Source organism: Alexandromys fortis, unplaced genomic scaffold (assembly GCF_014885135.2).
Source record: "Alexandromys fortis isolate MF-2015 unplaced genomic scaffold, M_Fortis_MF-2015_v1.1 scaffold_14, whole genome shotgun sequence".
In the NCBI taxonomy this organism is placed as follows: domain Eukaryota; kingdom Metazoa; phylum Chordata; class Mammalia; order Rodentia; family Cricetidae; genus Alexandromys; species Alexandromys fortis.
Genome location: NW_026067910.1, coordinates 953,143 through 973,269, shown reverse-complemented (window position 1 = coordinate 973,269; position 20,127 = coordinate 953,143). Strand labels below are relative to the sequence as shown.

Sequence of the window (20,127 nt, the reverse complement as noted above, 5' to 3'; positions counted from 1 at the left end):
TTCGAGACAGGGTTTCTCTGTGGCTTTGGAGCCTGTCCTGGAACTAGCTCTGTATACCAGGCTGGTCTCGAACTCACAGAGATCCGCCTGCCTCTGCCTCCCGAGTGCTGGGATTAAAGGCGTGCGCCACCATCGCCCGGCTCATTCAGAACAGTAAATCATTTTCAAGGAGTACAGATACTATGGCTCATTGTTAGGAGGTTGCAGTTATGGCTGCTCGGCACCACTCCCTGTACACTTGTTAGGATATGTATGCATGATAGGATACATATTGGATAAAGCTACTTACCCCTTGGCATTCAGGAAGCCTGGAAAAGAGGAGGAGCTGGGATGGCATCCCCTTGTAGGATATACATTCAGTGCCCTACCTCCTTCCACTAGGCTCCACACCCTAAGGATTTCTGTCACCTTCCAGAAGTGCCATAGGCTGAGGACCTTACCCTAGTGTGTGATATTTGGGGGACATTCAAGATTTAAACTACATTTAAACACATTTTAAGATAGGGTTGTCTCTTTTTATTACTGAGTTAATAAGTTTTTATTCTAGATAAAAGTTACTTATTAGCTACAAGGTATGCATTTTTCTCTTTTCGTCTTGTGGATTTTTTAAAATTTCTTGTAGAAATATAAATTTAAGGTCCTTTAGTATTCAACTACCTTACAGAACAGTTGAATACTTTGCTAGACTTACTGACGATGATAATTGCCCTTGCTATTTTGTTTTTGAAAGAAAACTCATGTTTTTAATTTTTAAAAATTTATTTGTATTATTTTATATGTGTGGGTATTTTACACACATATGTGACTGCTTACCACATGTGTGCCTAGTGCCAATGAGGATTTCTGGAACTGGAGTTACAGAGAGTTGTGAACTGCCACATGGATGCTGGGAATTGAACCTCAGGTCCTCTGGAAGAGCAGGATGCTCTTAACCTCACTGAGCCCCTGAAAACCCAGGCATTTACAGTTGAATTAGTTTTCTTTATTACCATTGTTTAAAGTATCTAAGATGAATTTTAAAATTATAACCAGAATACTAGTTTTACTTTGAGTTTTGATTACTTATCTTTATATTGAAAAAACAAAAAAATTAATGTGTGTAATCATTTTAGCTAAAACATCTGAACAAAATTTTTGTTTCACAAGCTAGAATCTTACTTTTGCCTAAGGTTAACAAACACTAGTTACTTTAGTGACATTTATTATGAAATGCACATTTCCTTAAAGATTCAATCTTGATACTGCTGTTAGCTGTTTATTTTTAAGAACAGGCTTTACAAAAAAGAAAATGGTATGTCACGGTGTAGGACTTTTGGTAGTATGTATATTGAGCTTCATAGTTACTTAAAATTCAAGGTAATTTCTTTTTCTGATTTCGTTTGTATAACAATAATTTCAAATTAAATGAACTTTTAGGTATTATTTCAACAACTTTCTTTTTTTTTATTGAAAAAAAAAATTTCCGCCTCCTCCCAGCCTCCCAATTCCCTCCCCCATCTTCATCCATCGCCAGATGAAGGTTTCTTATATATTAACCAGTAAAGGATACTTGTAATCTAGAAACAGGGTCCTTAATTAGCTTCATTCTAATTCCCTTACAAGAAGAGGAAGATATAAGGGCATTATTTTCATTGTTAGCATTTGAAAGAAATTATAAGGAGAAAATGAGATAAGAATAAAACAACTTTCTAGCAGGTTCAATTGCAAGTCCTCTTCTACGGTGTTCCGAGGTTATTTTGGCTCTCCAGAAGGCATAGTGGCAGAAGCACGAGACAACGGGTCATACTGTAAGGAAGCAGAAAGATGGCTGATCCTCTGGTTACTTCCTGCTTACTGTGGACCCCAGCTTATGGTGCTGCTCACAGTTAGGGTAGGTCTTCTCAACTCAGTCAAAATCCACCTTCAAAGTCATACCCAGAGGTTTGTCTCTTAGAGGATTCTAGATCCTGTCAAGTTGGCAATCAAGCTTAACCATGACAGCCACAGAGTGGAGTATGATAGGTGAAATGTAGTTTTACACTACCATCTAATTCTGTATAGTTCTATATCGCCCATTTAGTAGTTTCTTAACTGTTTTGTCTTTTTGTTAAGTAGGTGTTTTTTTAGTATGTTCTTTTATTTTCCTTACTGTTTTTATGCAGTTTTAAAGATTATTTTCTTTGTGGTAATTTTACTTCCCCATCTCAAAGTGTTATTATTTGAATTAAGCCCTATGTAATTTTACTGTACAATTTTGCTCAGTTAGGGTCCATTTTCTTTTCCTTTGTTTGTGCTGTTGTCATCATACAAAGTATATCTTTCTACCTCATAACCCTCATCATGATTTTATAATTATGGCTTTGTAGTCTTGTCTCCTAAATGACATAGAATAAAACAGGTATAGACAAAACTATACTTGTCTGTTGTGTTTTTCTATGTAGTCACCTTTATCCTTGCTCCTTATTTGTGTGGATTTCTGTCACTGCATATTTTCATCGCTGCCTAAAATAAAACACTCTTCAGTATTTCTGTTAGGACAGGTTGGCGCCTAACAAATTACCTCATTTTGTTTATCAAGGAATGTCTTAATCCCCTACCCCCTTCAACTAATCACCTTTATAAAGGACAATTTTGCTAGATACTGGATTCTTTGTTGATGATTTTCTCCTTTGATAACTCTGTCATCCCAACTACCTTTCAGACTCTGTGGTTTCTAAATAAGCCATCTATGAATCTCACCAAAGCAATTTTGTATGTGATGACATTTTTCTTCTGGCACTTTAAAATAATGTCTTTGTCTTTTGGCAGTTTGATTATGATATGTGACTGTCTTTGAGTTTATCTTACATTAAATCTTGTTTTTTATAGATACTTTTAATTAGAAATTTGTTAGTCATTATTTCGTCAAATACTCTCCCTGCTTCTCTTTTTTTTTTTTTTATCTCCTTGTTCTGAGGCTCACATTGTATTTGCAAGTGGCATGTTTAATGGCATCCCAAAGATCTCTGAAACTTTATTTTTTAAATTCATTTTTATTCCTCAGATTTGAGAATTTAAATAGATCTGTTTTCAAGTTCACTATTTTTTAAAACCAGTTCAATGGCAAGACACCAGCCGTGTTCAATATGTTAACAGTCTACTAGAAGTAGACTTAGATCCCATATGCCAAGGGTCTAGTATAAAGGGGTCCACCACTCTTCTTGCATGAGAGTCCCTTGACCTACTCTCCTTGTGTTTCATTAATTTGCTAGAGCACCCAAGAGAACTCAAACAATTTATTTATTAAAAATATTACGGGGGTACAGGTGAATAAACAGATTAAAGAGATATGCAGGGGAAGGGGGCTGGCAGAGTTCGTGGGTCTTATGGCATGTTTCCCTTTAGGAACTTCTGTGTGTTCCAACAGTCCAAATGTTCTTCAAACCCAGCCCTTTTTGAGCTTCTGTTGCTGTGTCATCACATGGGCCTGATTAGTTGTATCATTGGACATTAGTTGTCACCTCTTTGCCCTCTCTGGAAGTTAGGGGTGGGGCTAAAAGTTCCAGCCTTCCCTGATTGATTCCTCTGGCAACCAGTTCTGCATGTAGAACCCCCAGGGACTCCTCATCTTGTTAATGTACAAAATACAACAAAGAATGGCTAGGTCTGTGGTTTGGGAGTAACGTACTTGCCTAGCATGTACCATATTCCTGGGTTTCATGAACAGCATTGTGCATTGAACAAAAACAAAGACACATTACAGATGCAAAGGCTTTAAGAGCTTTATTCCAAGAACCAGGGACATAGAACAGATATGTATTTTTCTTGTGTAACAAAATCTTAGATAATTTCAGTTACTTTGTTTTTCATATCCAAAGTTTCTATTTAGTTCATTTAATAGCATATGTTTTCTCTGATACTTTCCATTCGGTAAGACATGTCTGCACACTTCCCTTTTTCCTAGATAAATACACGTGTCCACATACTTCCCTCTGTGTCCTGGATACATAGACGTGTCTGCGTACTTCCCTCTGTGTCCTGGATACATAGACGTGTCTGCATACTTCCCGCTTCCCTAGGTAAATAGTCCTTAGGTTCTTTGGGATATTAGTTCCTGGTTAGGAAGTTTTTGTCCAGTAAGTTCAGTATATAGCATACATCAAGGACAGTTTTCTGAAATGCTTTTTCACTCCTCGTCTAAAAGCTGTTGTCCTCTTTTTAAAAATCGTTCTGCCTTTTAATCCATGGCTATCAGCGGTTAGGCCGCAAGAGCCACTGCCTGAGGGAATTCTGTTCCTTCAGGTAGTGACTCTTTCAAAAATTATGTGGGGAACTTATCTAAATCTCTATCCCTCTAAAGAATTCAAGATTCAAAGGTTGAGGTGGAATTCTCAGAGATGATTAACAAGCAGCTCACTTCTCTCCAGAAGCCCTCCTGTGTGGCCCTACTCTCCTTAAAAACCCTTCTGCATCTGTCTCCTCCCTACCACTTACTTCCTGTCAGCTGGGTGATGATGCAGCCTCTTGACTGCAGGTGAATTTTATTTAATCAAACATCTTTGTATCATTAAGCAAATGTCCCAGAGCACAAGCAAAAGTAATATACCTTAGCCGGGTGGTGGTGGCGCACGTCTTTAATTCCAGCACTTGGGAGGCAGAGACAGGTGGATCTCTGTGAGTTCGAGGCCAGCCTGGTCTACAGAGCTAGTTCCAGGACAGGCTCCAAAGCTACAGAGCAACCCTGTCTCAGGGGTGGGAGGTGAGTAAAATACCTTAAAATAATGTACCACAACAGTAAGCCCATATTTTCTGTCTTATTTGTAATATTTTCTTGAAAACTAGATATTTTCAAGTTAATAGGAATTAAGTTAAGTCAGATTGTCCACACCTTCAGTGTTTGTATTTGTTTGCTTTTATTTCTTTAGTTACTTGGCTGACAGATTTTGTGTAGTCACTGTTTTTGATCTTTCTGCACAGCTATCCTAATACAGTTAATGGACCAACTATTTTTTGAAATGCTTTTCTCAAATCTTTTAAAAAATGTTTGTACTTAAGAATTTCATAGTATATATTTCGATCATATTACTTCACCTTCCCAAACTCCTTCCAGATCCCTACTTCCCTACATACAACCCCGAATTCATGTTCTTTTTCTCCAAACAAAACAACAACAAAACCCCACAAAAACCATGGGGTTGGATTTGTATTGTCCATTTACTCTGGAGTATGAGTTTGGTTGATAGACCAGTGTCATTCCTTTGAAGGAAACTGAAGGAGAGCCAGTATCTCTCCATTGTGAAGCTTCTTGGCCAGCGGGGGCACTTTTTGCCCACTTGCTGTTTTCTCACTTTGTCCCAGCATTTATGGAAGGATACTTGCTGTTTCTTGAGACACATGTAAAAGTGGGCCTTCTCAGGCCTTTCCTGGGCATATACAAGGACTATGAATGTACGTAGCCTACCTAGAAGTCTCTCTCTTGCTTTCAGGTTTCTGTACATTCTCTTGAAAATCTTAGTCTTACTTAAATTTCAGATGTCACTTTCTCTAGGGAGCCTTCATAGGTTCTCACAGATGTTTGTTGTATCTCTACATGTAACTGGGTTGTCATTGCAACACCCATTATGCCATTCTATTATTTCCTGATTATGCATCTCTATCTCCAAATAGAATATAATGTCCATGAGGTCAGGGACCGTAAATATGAGTAGTATGTGATTTATTATCTAACATTGGACTTTGGAAAGTTGTTTAATGTATAGAAAACTTACAGCTGTATTTGAGTTATTCTCACTATTAGTCATATAAGACTATTGTATGAATAAAGTAGACTCTTGAAATAATAAAAATAAATGAGAAACTCCAAAGGACTATTTATAAAAGGAGAAAATTAAATATCTAGCATAGTCATACATCATACAGAGAAGTATAATGCAATATGATGTGTTGCTGAAGTTGAGAAACTGGTATTGTACTAGATAATGTATGTTACAGCCTTTGAAGTCTGAAAAGTCTCTTGTGCAGCTTATTCAACTTGTAACAAGAGCTGTCAGTCATATAGCACCATTTAGATAGGATGTGGAGCATCTCAATGAAACATTTGTTACAAAAGTAGGCAATCAAGTTTGTTATATTGAAATATTTTGAAATTTTTATAACTTTTCAATGTTTTTACTATTGCTAGTTAAAACTTTTGTATCATCCCCATCTTTATAAGCAAAGAAGATTTATTTAAACATCATTAGGAGGCACTCTTTTCTACCACGTCTTGCCAGGTGTTTGAAAACCATTATGTGACACATTTTGCCAAATCATTTTTTAAAACCTTTGTTAGACCTTCTGCGACAACATCTTTCAGAGTGGAAATTCAAAATAGAAGAAATTTGAGGACTGGCAAGATGACAGCTCAGCAGTTACATCTGGTAACTCATGACTATCTGTAACTCCGACTTCATGGGGACTCCCATATTTGTGGTCCCCAGGTGTACCCACATACACTACAGACACCTAGATACATACACATAATTAAAAATAAGATAATTGAAATGTGTTGTGATACTAGGTTTTCTTTTAACTTAAGTGATATTAAAATTCTTATCACAAAATATACAAGGTGATAGATGTATTAATTAGCTTTATTTAATCATCTTACAATATATTCATAGCATATATGCACTATATAATTAACTGGATTTATTATAAATTTTACCTTAATAAGATTTCTGGAGACAAGCAAATCAATATATTTTCTTAGATTCACATATCACCTAGAAGTAGCTAATACCCTAAATCTTTAAGAATTCAAGATACTTTATTAGATTAAAATACGTTTTATTAATTTTGAAAAATATTCTTAAAGATGTGTAACATATTTTAGTGTAGTATAGTGGATGGGTTCCTGGGCTGAAGGCAAGATTCTTCACTAGGCTGCAGCTCTCTATAGCGTCAGTTATCTACCGGAGACTTCTCAGAGAAGCTGCTGCTTGTAGAGCGCTCTCTCAGCTGAGCCTCATCCTGACTAATGAAGTTGAGATAGAATAGTTTATCTCTAATGAGACTTCACGGCGTGTGGTAGCACACACTTAGAGAACTGTTATAAGGCGACAGATCTGGTCTGTACCATGTAAAGATAAACAGTGCTGTTGTGGAATCACAGATTTGACAGTAGAAACTGCTGCTTATTACGCAGTTGATTTATATACTTATTTTGTACAGAGTCTCTCTAACATTTGAGTTTCTTATTTTGTTTCTCTTCTCTGATGCCCATTCTATATTAGAGTTGTTAGTATTATTGCCAAGGAATTCATTTGTAGTTGTTTTGTATGTGTGAGGCACCAAACCATCTGTAGGGACCAGAGAAAGGTAGATCTGTGTTAATGCCGTCAGTATGGCTGTGAATGGTACTGAAAGTATTCAGAATGGGAAATTAAATAAGATGGAATTCTTATCAGATCTTATGCCCATTTCCTCCTTTATCATAGTTGATGTTTTCATGGACTTTTTCCTTCAGATATGTTCAGGCTTTTAGTTCTTTCTTTTGTCCCTGAGCAATTATTCTATTTTGTTGACTATTCTTTCATTTGTTAGTATTTAGTAAACACATTGCATGTGCTGTGCTTGAGTCCTGAAATTACTGTGTTCTTCAAACAAAAACAGTTCTATCAAGACCCAAAGAATTTGTCATAGAGTGAGTCAAAGAAACAAATTTTAAATAAAACAATAACTGAGAAGTTAAAAGGTTAAGGAAACCAACATTAACTTTTTTAAGAAACTGAGTGTTTAAATTAAATAAAAAGGTGTTTGGTTTCAGGTTTTGTCAGTCTGCTTTTAAATCTAACCTCAGTTACTAAATCACGCTATGCCTTAGGCCAGCAGTTCTCAACCTGTGGGTCACATCAGATACCCTGCGTATCATATATTTATTTACATTATGATTCTTAACAGTAGCAAAATTACAATTATGAAGTAGCAAGAAAATAATTTTATGGTTTGGGGTCACCACAACATGAGAAACTGTGTTAAAGGGCCGCAGCGTCAAGAAGATAGAAAACTTAGACTGTGTTAGCCCATGTGATACTTGGCAAAGTTGTTTCTTAGGAAGAAATAAGTGCAAAAAAAATTTAGTCTGGTGTGTTTTGCATAGTTTCTACCTTCTCCCTAAACCATATATCCCCAGATTTTTGTAATTCCAAAGCTTAAGAATAGAAAATAATTTCTGACTCCTACTAAGAAGAAAATGTGAATAGTGGTATACAGTTGTTTTTAAAAATACTTCATTAGTAGAAATTAAAATTTGTAATTGTTTCTCTTAGGCATTTTAACCAAAATTCCATTTAGATACGTGGATCATAAAAAATCCTATCCTAGGTCCTTAGAGTTTCTTGTGAAATGTTACTAGTGATTCTGTGAATCACTGATCTTGAATTTACTTGTCAGCTTACAGGAAACATTCCTATCTCTCCATCCTTCAGCCTCTCTCTAGTTAAGCGTATTTGCCATTAATTCAACTGTGTTTTATATGTACAAGGGTAGTTTTTAAAACTTTTATTCATGAGATACTTAGAAAACATGTAAGCAGGTCATCAGTAGACTGAGATCTTTTTTAGATCCACTCATAACCAATTTTCTTTATTTGAATAATTTTAAACTGTGTTTTTTGGAAACAATTTTATTTAGAAATAAATTTACTACATAATTTGCTTTTAATTTAAAATATTTTTTATTCCTCTGAAATTAAGCTTCATAAATGCTGGTACAAATAGAAACTAAGTTTCAGTGTAGTGACCACACAGTTTCTAAGTTTTCAAAAGTAGCATGGCTGGTAGTTGAGAATACTGCAGCCCACAGCTGGTTATGTAGAGCGGTGATAAAGGATTTTTCTCACACATGAAACCCTAGTTATCAAAGTTTGGTCCCAGCACTAAAATAATAATCAGAATATTGTAGCCTAGGAATTCTAGAGCTTATCCATTGTGAAACCGACCGTTCTAGTATTGCTCTGCTTTATATAATCACTTGTAAATATGTTGTTTCTGTTTGTAACAATACCTTAAAAATGCGGCAGTGGATGTGGTGCTGCACACCTTTATTCCCAGCCCTCTGGAGGCAGAGACAGGTTGGATCTGTGAGTTCCAGAATATTCAGGGCTACATAAAGAGGCCTGTCTCCAGGGTGGGGGAAAGGGAGACCAGTGTTATTTATAATAAAATGTTCACAGTATTTTCTTTATGTTTTCTATAAATCTCAGCTAGAAATGAGAAATAGTGATCAATAAAATAGCCACTTCTACCAAAAGTAAAGGCCGAGTGATGAGAGTGAGGAAAAGGTAATAGGCAGAAAGAAGCTTGGAGATTTTTTTACAGAAATAGCTCAGTGGTAGTGGATGGCAGTAAGAGAAATATGGACGTGTTCTCCCATCACTGCTCTTTTCCGTTTGAATAGACAAATGACACACACCCAAGAGGAACCAAGGACAGCGCTCTGTGGGTAGGAACCACTCCATAGCCCTGCCAGATTCAGGGAAGGATGGTGCCTCTGCTTGATTTTTTTTTGTTGTTATTTAACCTTGGCATGGATTTTGGTTTTGTGGCAGTTTTTTTTCCTTTCTCCTTTTGAGTCTTACTACTATTTCTTTCTTTTCAAAAAGAGACTTAGTTTTTATTTATGTGTGTGCATGAGAACTTGTGTGAATTTATGTGCACCATGTGTGCGGAACTCATGGAGGCCACAAGAGGGGAGGGGAGGTCCTGTGAACTAAACCCAGATCTTTCAAGAGCAGTGAGTACTAAGCCATCTGTCCAGCCTCTCCTTTCTTTCTTTATCGTGGCTGTGCCCAGGTAGTGTGCTGGTCAGTCAGTGCCAGTTTTGCTTCTGAAAAGTGTGCGTTTTTGTTGGTTTTTCACTTTTGGTTCACCCACTCCATCACATTGTATCTCCCTGTAAAACCATCCCATCAAATAGGAATTTTAAATATGCAGAAGTCTATTTCTATTACATACAATTGATCTATAAGTTGTTTTGTTTTCTTCCCAACAGCAAAATTTTGTCTTTACTTCCCTTCCTATCCCCAATAGCAAAATTTCATACATCGGAACTTTTTTTTTTTAAGATAGAGCTATCTCTATCTTAAGGAAGCCTCTAAGGTAAAAACATTAATGCAAAGAGGTAGTCGTTGATTTTAGTACGTGTTCAGTGACTTTTGTAAGCTTTGTAGCACTGTCAGATACTTAAAAGTAGTCAGAATGTAAGAATAAAGTAGCTACATATCTTTTAACCAAAACTGCACAGCATTTAGATAATATACTACAGTGCTTATGATTACAAAATGTTTACAGATGTTTTATTCTTAAATATAGTTAAGACAAGTGGCTATGGACTAATTTTTTTCTCCTACCTTATGTAAGTTATATCGCCGTTAGATCATTTAAATGATTTGCTTTCTGAATGTTATATTGTTACATGTGTCTCAAGACTAAACTTTATAATGTGTTACATTTTAGGTCAGAAGACATGTCTTCATCTACATGGCATCTTTCCTTACCTCTATGTGCCATATGATGGTTATGGACAGCAACCAGAAAGCTATCTTTCTCAGATGGCATTCAGTATCGACAGAGCACTTAATGTGGCTTTAGGCAATCCATCTTCCACTGCTCAGCATGTGTTCAAAGTGTCATTAGTATCAGGAATGTAAGTATATGATAATATCCTTTACATTTTGCTTTTCTGTTTTTCTTTTGTTATTTTAATTAGAGGAAAATGCTTAAATAAAATATATCTTGACTTGTTTTTAAACTTTCATAATAATGGAGCTAAGGTGAATTTTTTTGAAACTTTTGTAAAGTAACTTTTTACTGGAATGAAAAGTAAATGGCTACCAGTTGTTTTTGTTTTAACCTTTCCCATTTCTCTGTTTCCTTGAGCTGAAGAAATTCATGTAATTCATATTCACTTTATGGCACCTTTTTTTAATATACTGTTCTAGATCCTTGGAATGTTGCTCAGTCTCTTGCCACTATACTGAACACCTGAGACAATCAATTTATAAAGAGGAAATATTTAATTTGGGTTGCATTTTATAGATTCCATTTATATGCCCATAGTCCATTGATCTGGTTTCTATGAGCCTGTGTCGAGAAAGTACATCATTACAGGAACAGTAACTGAACAAATTGTTCATCATAGGCCAGGAAACAGGAAAGGAAAAGGAAGAGACTATTCCTTAAGTCCCTTTGAGAGAGCATGCTTCTAATGGTTTAAAGACCCTCACTAGACTACCTTTAAAGGTACCTTCTCAGTAGTGCCTTTAAGTCATGGACATTTGGAGGCTAGCCAAAATCTAAACTATTTTACTTGCATATTGCTAAACAAAACAAAAATCCTTAGAGGTTATATTCTAATAACAAGAAAAGGTAATAACCAGTACATCTTGATGAAATAGATTTATTTGTTACATGATCATTGGTGTAGACGAAGAGAAGATGGAAAACACTAAGAAGATAAGACTTGTAACAGTTTTAGATAGGGTGCTCAGAAAGGGTGTCATGATAAGATCAGTGACGCTGCTATCATAGGCTACAGAAGGTAAAAGAGTAAGTTGGAAATGAGTAAGCAGGCGTTCCGGTGGCTGGAGTGGAAGAGGAGTTAGGCGAGAGCGACAGAAGGAGAGTAGGTAGATATGTGGGAGAAAAAGATCATGTAGACCACTAATTTTCAAGGTATATTTTTCATACTTTGGTTTCTAGTATCTCCAGCATATTTGATTTGAAAGTTGTGAGATTGTGGTTTTCAGATCTCTGAGGACAGGGACTGTATCTGAACAATGGCAGGTGAAATCCAGGACTTTCCATAGGCCATTTTAGCCAGACTCTGAGTCCAAGTAGAACACCAAGTCAGGTCTCTTATATAGAGACTTGAGACTTCTCTAATAGCTTTGTTGTATTCTTTGTTTTTGAATTACCTTGCAGTAGAAGATACCTCACAGCTCCTGCCTCCATTTCTTTCTCCTTTATCTTGGATCAGATCTGTATCTAAGCCTGATGGTCACCCCAGCCTCTTTGTCTCCCTGCTCCTTTCCTTTCACGCATTCTCCGTAAAAAAAAAAAAAAAAAAAAAAAATCCACGCACTGCATTTCTTTTTTGGAGAGCTTGAGCTAAATGAGAAACTCTGTTGAATTTTCTTCTGAGCTGCTGCATGGCACTAAGCAGCCAAAGCCTGACTTAAACTAACTAGAGTTTCTTTAGCAACTATATAGGGGAACACAGATTTTGGAAGACATACAGGTACAATATGACTATTTTATCAGTCTAGGTAATAAAGTGTGGTGGCTGGAACTAGAGTAGTAGCGAGGGAGTAATGCAGAGATCACTGTCTTCATATATCTGAGATTTACTGTTGATTTGGTTGAGAGCTGTGGGATATGTCAAGAATGACAACAGGACTTTTTGCTCAGAATTTTGAGTCTGTATTGGTGGAGCGTATTGGAGGAAAGATCTGGAGTCCGTGCTTGGACGTTTGGGGTTTATATGTCTGTACTATCAAATTATAGACCTTACATTTTTCTACTTTCTTACATCTTAATCTAGACTTTCCTTTGGATAGTATTTTTTAGTTGAATTCTTTTTTTTCTATTGTCTGACTCCAAGTCAGTTAAAAACAAAAGGCAGTCTTTTCATAATGTAATTGGATCATTTAAAAAAAAATCTTGTCGTGCTTGTGAAATAAAGGTAAAACCTTTAACCATAGCTATGTAATCTGATGTCTATTTACTTCCTATTTACTGTGTTCCATCTAGAGACACATCTTTGCTTTCAGTTCTTATGCATACTAGACTGTTCCCCACTGCGTTTTTGGTACAAGTATGACTACTTTAAGTAGAATGTTGTCATGATTATTAGTATTCTGTATATTAGTCCACTCTTTGTTTATTTTAGCACTTAACTTGAATTATTTTAATTTTTATTCTTAATTTTATGTTTTTCCACTAGCTTAAAAGTTCAGTCAGAATTGGCTTTGTGGGAGCCTAGGCAGTTTGGATGCTCACCTTACTAGACCTGGATGGAGGTGGGTGGTCCTTGGACTTCCCACAGGGCATGGAACCCTGATTGCTCTTTGGGCTGAGGAGGGAGAGGGACTTGATTGGGGGAGGGGGAGGAAAATGGGAGGCGGCGGTGGGGAAGAGACAGAAATCCTTAATAAATAAATAAATAAAAACAAAAAAAAAATGTTCAGTCAGAGAAAGAACCATGTTTACTTGTTTATTAGTACACACTAGTACCTTTTCACACTGTTGAGCATCTTATTAGCCAAAAGAGAGACAATAATAGGATATAGATGTGGCTGTGGATAAGATACAACTACAGATGCTGAGAGAGTATTTGTTTGGGGGACTGTGTCACATGGTCATAGAGGCTACGTTGCAGTAGTCTGAATGCTGAAACCCCTGGGATGCTGGTAGTCAGTCCAAGCCTCAGAACCAGGAAGGTTGATGGTCTAATTCTCAGCTTCAGGCTGTTGATGTGAGTCCTAGAAACTCACATCCAGATTTTCCGAAGCTGGAGAGCTTGAACATATGATCTCTAAGAGCGAAGAGAAACTGTGTTCCAGTTCTGGAAAAGGAGAGAAAAATCACCTTTTCTCTGTCTTTTTTGTTCACAGTGTGATTTGGATTGTGTTCACCTGCATGTAGATAAATCTTTCTTACATATTCCCCAACTAAGCAAGCTAAAATTATTCAGATACTTTCAATGGCTAAGAGAAATAGAAGGCTATGTATAGAATGTCTATATATAGCAATATATATGAAACCAAATTTCCAAATAATTTTGGTTTAATAGTTAAAGACTTACTCAGTATATGAAATAAAGAGACTAATTGAAAAAAACACTAAAGATTGTTAACAAAGATAATATGGACCACATTAGCAGAGGTTTCCTTCCCATTTATTTGGGTAAAGTTGACCTATGTCCTAAGAGCTGTTTGTATATATAAAAAATACCACAATAGTAGGAGAAAGTTGGAATTTACTGTATTAGTCAAGGTTTTCTAGGGGAACAGAGTTGATAAAATATATATTCACATATAAAGGGGATTTATTAGAGTGCCTTCCAGGCTGTGGTCCTGCTAGTCCAACAATGACTGTTTCCCAACAAAAGTTCAAGAATCTCTCCAATAATTGTCCAGCCTATGGGGCTGGATGTCTGCTGATGTTCAGTGTACGTGTCTGAATCCTGAAGAAGTTGGCTGAAGGAATGCCTCGGCTGCAGGATAGATGAACTTGCCAGTGAGATTGAGGGCAAGCAGGCAAAAAACTTTCCACATCCTTTATATACATTTAGGGTTGGTCTTCCTTCTTCAAATAGTGCAATCAAGAAAATTTCCTCACATGTATGCCCCACTGTTGGGTTTTTAGTTAATTCCAGATATGGTCAATTAGATACCCAAGATCACAGTGCCATACATCTTTTATCCCTTTCTTCATAAAAATAGCAGCAAATTTTAGAAGCAATTGTTGCAAGGGAGAGGGCCACCTGGCTAGCTTAGCACCGAAATAACCACACAGAAATTGTATTAATTAAAACACTGCTTGGCCCATTTGCTTTAGCCTCTTATTGGCTAACTCTCACATCTTGATTTAACCCATTTCTATTAATCTGTATATCGCCATGTAGCAGTGGCTTATCGGGAAAGATTCAGCATGTCTGACTCTGGGCAGCTCCATGGCAGCTCTCACTCTGCTTTCTTCCTCCCAGAATGCAGTTCTGTCTTCTCTGCCTACCTAAGTTCTGCCCTATCAAGGACCCAAAACAGTTTTCTTTATTAATTAACCAATACAAGCAACACATAGAAAGAAGGACCTCCTACACCAAGCAATAGCGTCATACTTCACATCAACCTCTGGCCTCTACATGCACACACATACTACACACATGTGTGCACATATATAAGCATACATGCCACACACATAGGAAGAGGCATCCGTCCATTCTTTTTAGTTTTTCAAGACAGGGTTTCTTTGTGTAGCTTTGAAGCCTGTCCTGGAACATGCACTGTAGATCAGGCTGGCCTCAAACTCAGATCCATCTGCCTCTGCCTCCCAAGTGCTGAGATTAAATGTGTGCACCACCACTGCCCAGTGTGAATATTATTTGGGATGGTGAGGTGACTCAGTGTTTAAGAACATTTCTTGCAAAGGACCAGGGTTCAGTTCCTAGCATGTAGAACATGTGGCTCACAGATGTATTTAGTTTCATGACATTCAGATGACACTTGTTCTGGCCTCATTGGATACCAGGCACATGTGTAGTATACTCACATACACATGAAATTAATAAATCTTAACAATAAAGGATGAAAGACAGAGTTGATCAGAGAATACAGTTCTGAGAGAGGTGAGTTAAGCTGAGATCTGATGAAGATGGAAAGGAAGCTATACAAAAGCCAGGAGCAGAGCTTTCCAGGCTGAGGAGATAGCTAGCCAAGGGGATACATGAGGAAGGATCAGATACAAGCAAGGGATCAAATTAGAGAGCCCAAAATGGTGTAAAATAGACAGGGAGAAAGAACTGTGAGTGATAATCACAAGGTTAAAGTGAGAGACAAGGATGAGATGGAAGCACATTTTAGATGTTGGAAACTAGCAGAATTAAAATTTTAATAGAAATTACTTGCTAACAATAATAATAGAGATAGCTCTGACCCAGAATGTGAGAAATTGTTTTTAAATTTTTAAAACTTTATTATTTTGTGAGTATGTGCACAGTGTCTGGTGGGTGTGGGCACCTGTGTGCTGTGGCATATAGATGGAATCAGAGGATAATCTCAGGTGTCGTCTTCATCTTCTGCCTTGACTTGAGATAAGGCTTCTCTGTAGTGTTTTTCTGCTGTATACTAAACTGCATGCGCTGGCCCATGAGCTTCCCGAGATTCTCTGGCCTCTGCTTTCCTTCTCCGTGTAGGAAAGGTGAGATTGCAGGCACCTGTGTCATGCAGCTGGCTTTACATGCCAGGTGTTACTGGAGTTTGAACTCAGTCTTGTGCTTTTGAATGACAAGCACTGTTACCCACTGTCAGCTCACTAACTCCTAATTACACATCTTTGAAGATTCACGGTTTATCAGAGGCATTAGAATTTTATTTTAGGTCCTTCTAAAATTATATGGAAACCTCACTTCTGCCTTCATTGAAAATTTCTCTCCTTAGTATGATCTGCATCTCTTTTTCTTCTTCAGTCTCATATCCTGGGATAACAAAATAGGATTCTTAAGCCCATGAATAGTTATTCAGTTACTCAGTTGGGAGGGGTGGTCAGAGGCCTACTCATGGGATTTGTTACCCCCTCCAGCATGTGGGTCCCAGGATTTAAACTTCAGTCTTCAGGTTCGTTGGCAGACACCCTTAACCACTGAACCATCTTACCAGTCCCATTCAAGCTCTTAATTTCTGGTCTGTTCATTTTTCACTGACTTCATTTGTTATGTATAGATACCAAAGACATCAGCTACTAAAATGTGTCATGTGTTGACATACACGTTTATACATAACACATACATATATGAGTGCATATATATGATATATAATTTGCATCTCCCTAGTAAACTTGTGAAATTAATAAAGCTGAGTAAGGGAGGTCTTATAAGTGCTGTTAAAGGACACTGTTCACGAGTAATGGCAATAGACTATATTGTTTTGGGGCTTCTTGGGCTTTCCTCTTACTTGAAAGGAGGGGTTGCTTGGCAGTCACTGCGGGTTTTGTTACTCTAAGGCTTCTGAAGTGGAAGGCATTGACCCCTCTGCTGTCCTTCAGTTTTTGCTTTTGTTAAGCATTTCTTGGGCTGGGTAAATAATTAACTAAGTAATAATGTTTGCTCTCCAAGCATGAGGACCTGAGTTTGGGTCTCCAGCACCCACATAAAGATCCCAGTGTGTATGTCTATATGTGTGCTTACAACTCCATTGTTTTGGGGGGCAAAGACGGAGATTGCTGAGTCTTGCTGGCTGTCGGCCTGGTTGCAAGTTCACTAAATGTCTTAGTTACTATTCTATTGCTGTGAAGAGACACCATGACCAAGGCAACTTGTATAAGAGAAAACATTTAATTGGGGACTTCCTTATAGTTTCAGAGGCTTGGTCCATTATCATCATGGCATGGAGCATGACAACATGAAGGCAGGCACTAGAGCAGTAGCTGAGAGCTACACCCTGGTCATTGGAGGGGGGGGGNAGAGAGAGAGAGAGAGAGAGAGAGAGAGATATGCTGGGTCTGGCATGGGCTTTTGAAACTTCAGAGCCCACCCCCAGTGACACACTTCCTCCACCAAGGCCACACCTCCTAATCCTTTTAGTCCTTTGATATAGTGCCACTCTATGATAACTAAGTATTCAACTTTGTGGACCTATGGGGACCATTCATATTCAGACTACCACAGTAAGAGATCCTGTCTTAAGGAAACGTGTGATAGAACAGAACACCAGATATCCTCCTAGATCCCAAGAGCATGCACGTACATGCACCTATATACAAGTACACACACACAAATTCTCCTTCATGTCTGACAGTAGACTTGGTGGTTATGGTAGTTTTCATTTTCATGCAACATATTTTTGGAAGATTTATTTTTTTAATCGTGTACTCATGTGTGGGTGCCTGCAGAGGCATTGAATTCTCCTGGAGCTGGAGTTTCAGGCAATTGAAACCAAACTGCAAATTCAGTACATATTCTTAACCATTGAACCATCTGCCCAACTCCAGTGTTTTTACTTTCTGCAATATTTTTGGTTTTGTTGGAGAGACTGAGGAAGACTCACAGTCCTTACTTGTCATAGTTTTCCTCTGGCTGCTCTATTGTATTCTGTTTTCTTTTTGCAGTACCTTTTCCCGTCGTGTGTCTGCTGTGTGGTGCTAGGGATAGAACACAGGGCTTTACACTTACCATACAAGTACCTCGCCAACCGCACCCAAGTCTAGCTCTTGCTGGGTACAATACTCCTGTTTGGCAGGGTTTCTACCTCACCCGAGAACTCAGATCACATCTTTTTCTCCCCTGTAGTATAATGTTCCTGCTGGAACTTCTGCTTTTATCCCAGTGACTTAATACTTGCCTTATTTTAATGATTTTACTTCGAGTTTTTTTTTTTTACTTTCTTTGAGTTTTGAGAATTGATTTTAATATTCCTTAGAGAGATGCTTTTTAAATAAAATATTTTAGAATTACTCTGAACTTTCTGGATGTGAAGAACAGTATCATGTAGTTGGGTCTACTGTGAACTCCTGAACCTCTTGCCCTTAACCTCAACATTTACCTGGCCAATTGTAACATTTTTATCACTTATTTTGTTTGCTAGATTTTTCTTATGCTTTTCCCCTTATGTTCTGAAATCTCATAAAATTAATATGACCTGCTTAATGGAATTCAGTTAGTGTCAACATCTTTTTACTTTTTGAAACCTGGCTGGATTATTGCAAAAGACCTATCCTCAGGCCCAGAAATTCTTCTAGATGCTCAGTTCTACTGTTGAGATTCTCAACAAACTAGATACTTAACTTCATTCATTTTTTTTTTTTTACCTTCAGGATTGTTTTTTAGTGTTTCCTGTGTATATCTCTTCAATAATTTAATTTTTAGTAATTAATTCTCCTGTATCTTTACTTAATGATTTTCACAGTTATACCTTGAGTTGTCTTCCTAAGTTTATTTGTCTGTTATTACTTAGTATTGTACAAGGTCTTTTGGAAAGATTCATTCTCTTGAGAGGTTTTTGCCAACTAATTAATTCATTTCCTTTGTACTCTACTAGATGATTACTATGTTCCTTTGGAAGCCCATACTACATTTTTCTTTTTCATGCTTCTTTATGCTAATATTTGTGCATCTGCTAAGTTAGTTCCCTGTGCCAGTTTGTGTGGTGACTTTAGTAGTAAGAGACTTTTCTATTATTTTGATTGGATATGGCATGCTGATTGGTGTTCCTAGTGAGACAAGTTTTTATGGATGTATTCAGCTTTTTCAGTTACAATCAACACTAGCAATATCTGCAAGTTTCTGTAGACTGCAGTGGCTGTGGGATTATACTGCCAGCCAGAAAGTAGTTCCCTTAGATTGGGCCCAGCTACAAATGTGATATACTTGTACATTCTCATTCAAACTCCACACTAAATGAACAACTTTTTCTAGAGTTGTGATGATTAAGTGTAAGTTAGAAATGGTTTGCTTTTCTTTTTTGTCCCTATTTTTGTCAAATCATTTCTTTTAAAAAAATTTTCAAATTTTTTCAAATGCTTTGGTGTTTTTTATATGAAAATCGCTAATAGGTTTAGTTGAACGATTTTGGGGTACTTTTCAATGTGTTTTCATAATATTAAATAACTATTAAAGATTGAATTAGGCCAACTGAACCTAATTAGGACAATAAGTTCCATTTCTGATTTGCAAAAATATTTTTAAATGTTTTTCTTTTATTTCAGGCCTTTTTATGGTTATCATGAGAAGGAAAGACACTTTATGAAGATCTATCTTTACAACCCTGCAATGGTGAAAAGGTACAGAGATAAATGAGACCAAAATACCAATGACCATGACTTAAATGTTTTAGTGAGAACAAGAAAATGATAGAAGGGCTGTGTAATTTTAACACCGTTACAGTTAAGAACATAAAATGTCCACACATATGAGTAGAAAAGGTCCCATTGCTTAGGTTGTGTGAAGGATATTTCAAAGGTAGGTCCTTTTTATGGCTCCTGTCTACTTCTTTCTGTCTCGGATCTAGTGTGTTTGTTGAATTTTGTAAGGAGAGATGACAACTGTGTGCTGTATGTAATGTTGGTGCCTTATTGACCAGTCCATATGTTCAAAACTGAAAAGGAGATAGCCCTTTGATTTCAAAGTAATTTAAGACTTGTGAAAGACTACAGTGTTGTAGTAGGAGCGGCGGGGCTGCATCCCCAGCACCCCAGCTGCCTGCTAGCTTATGCCCCTAAATAATTACACGAACACTGTATTCTTTTAAAACACTGCTTGGCCCATTAACTCTAGCCCTTACAGGCCAATTCTCATATCCTGATCAACCCATCTCTAATAATCTGTGTAGCATCAGTCTTACCGGGAAAGATTCAGCATGTCTGACCTGGCAGCTTGCTTCATGGTGTCTGCCCGGGAGCGGGGAGCATGGTCTCT

General features: G+C 37.3%; 1 protein-coding gene across 5 annotated transcripts in view; it reads left to right on the top strand.

Moving 5' to 3' along the window:
• Nucleotides 1–20,127, top strand: part of Rev3l (REV3 like, DNA directed polymerase zeta catalytic subunit) — a 133,268-nt gene that overhangs the window by 29,777 nt on the left and 83,364 nt on the right. For 4 of the 5 annotated variants that reach the window (XR_007590969.1, XM_050138113.1, XM_050138112.1 and 1 more), the window contains exons 2-3: nucleotides 10,455–10,644; nucleotides 19,419–19,493. Coding sequence is in view for 4 of the 5 variants with exons in the window: in XM_050138113.1 (XP_049994070.1) it covers nucleotides 10,455–10,644; nucleotides 19,419–19,493 (265 nt within the window). In the remaining variant the exon portion in view is untranslated. Of the gene's footprint in view, nucleotides 1–3,927; nucleotides 4,038–10,454; nucleotides 10,645–19,418; nucleotides 19,494–20,127 lie in introns of those variants that run through there. The other variant, XM_050138115.1, reaches the window with a different exon arrangement.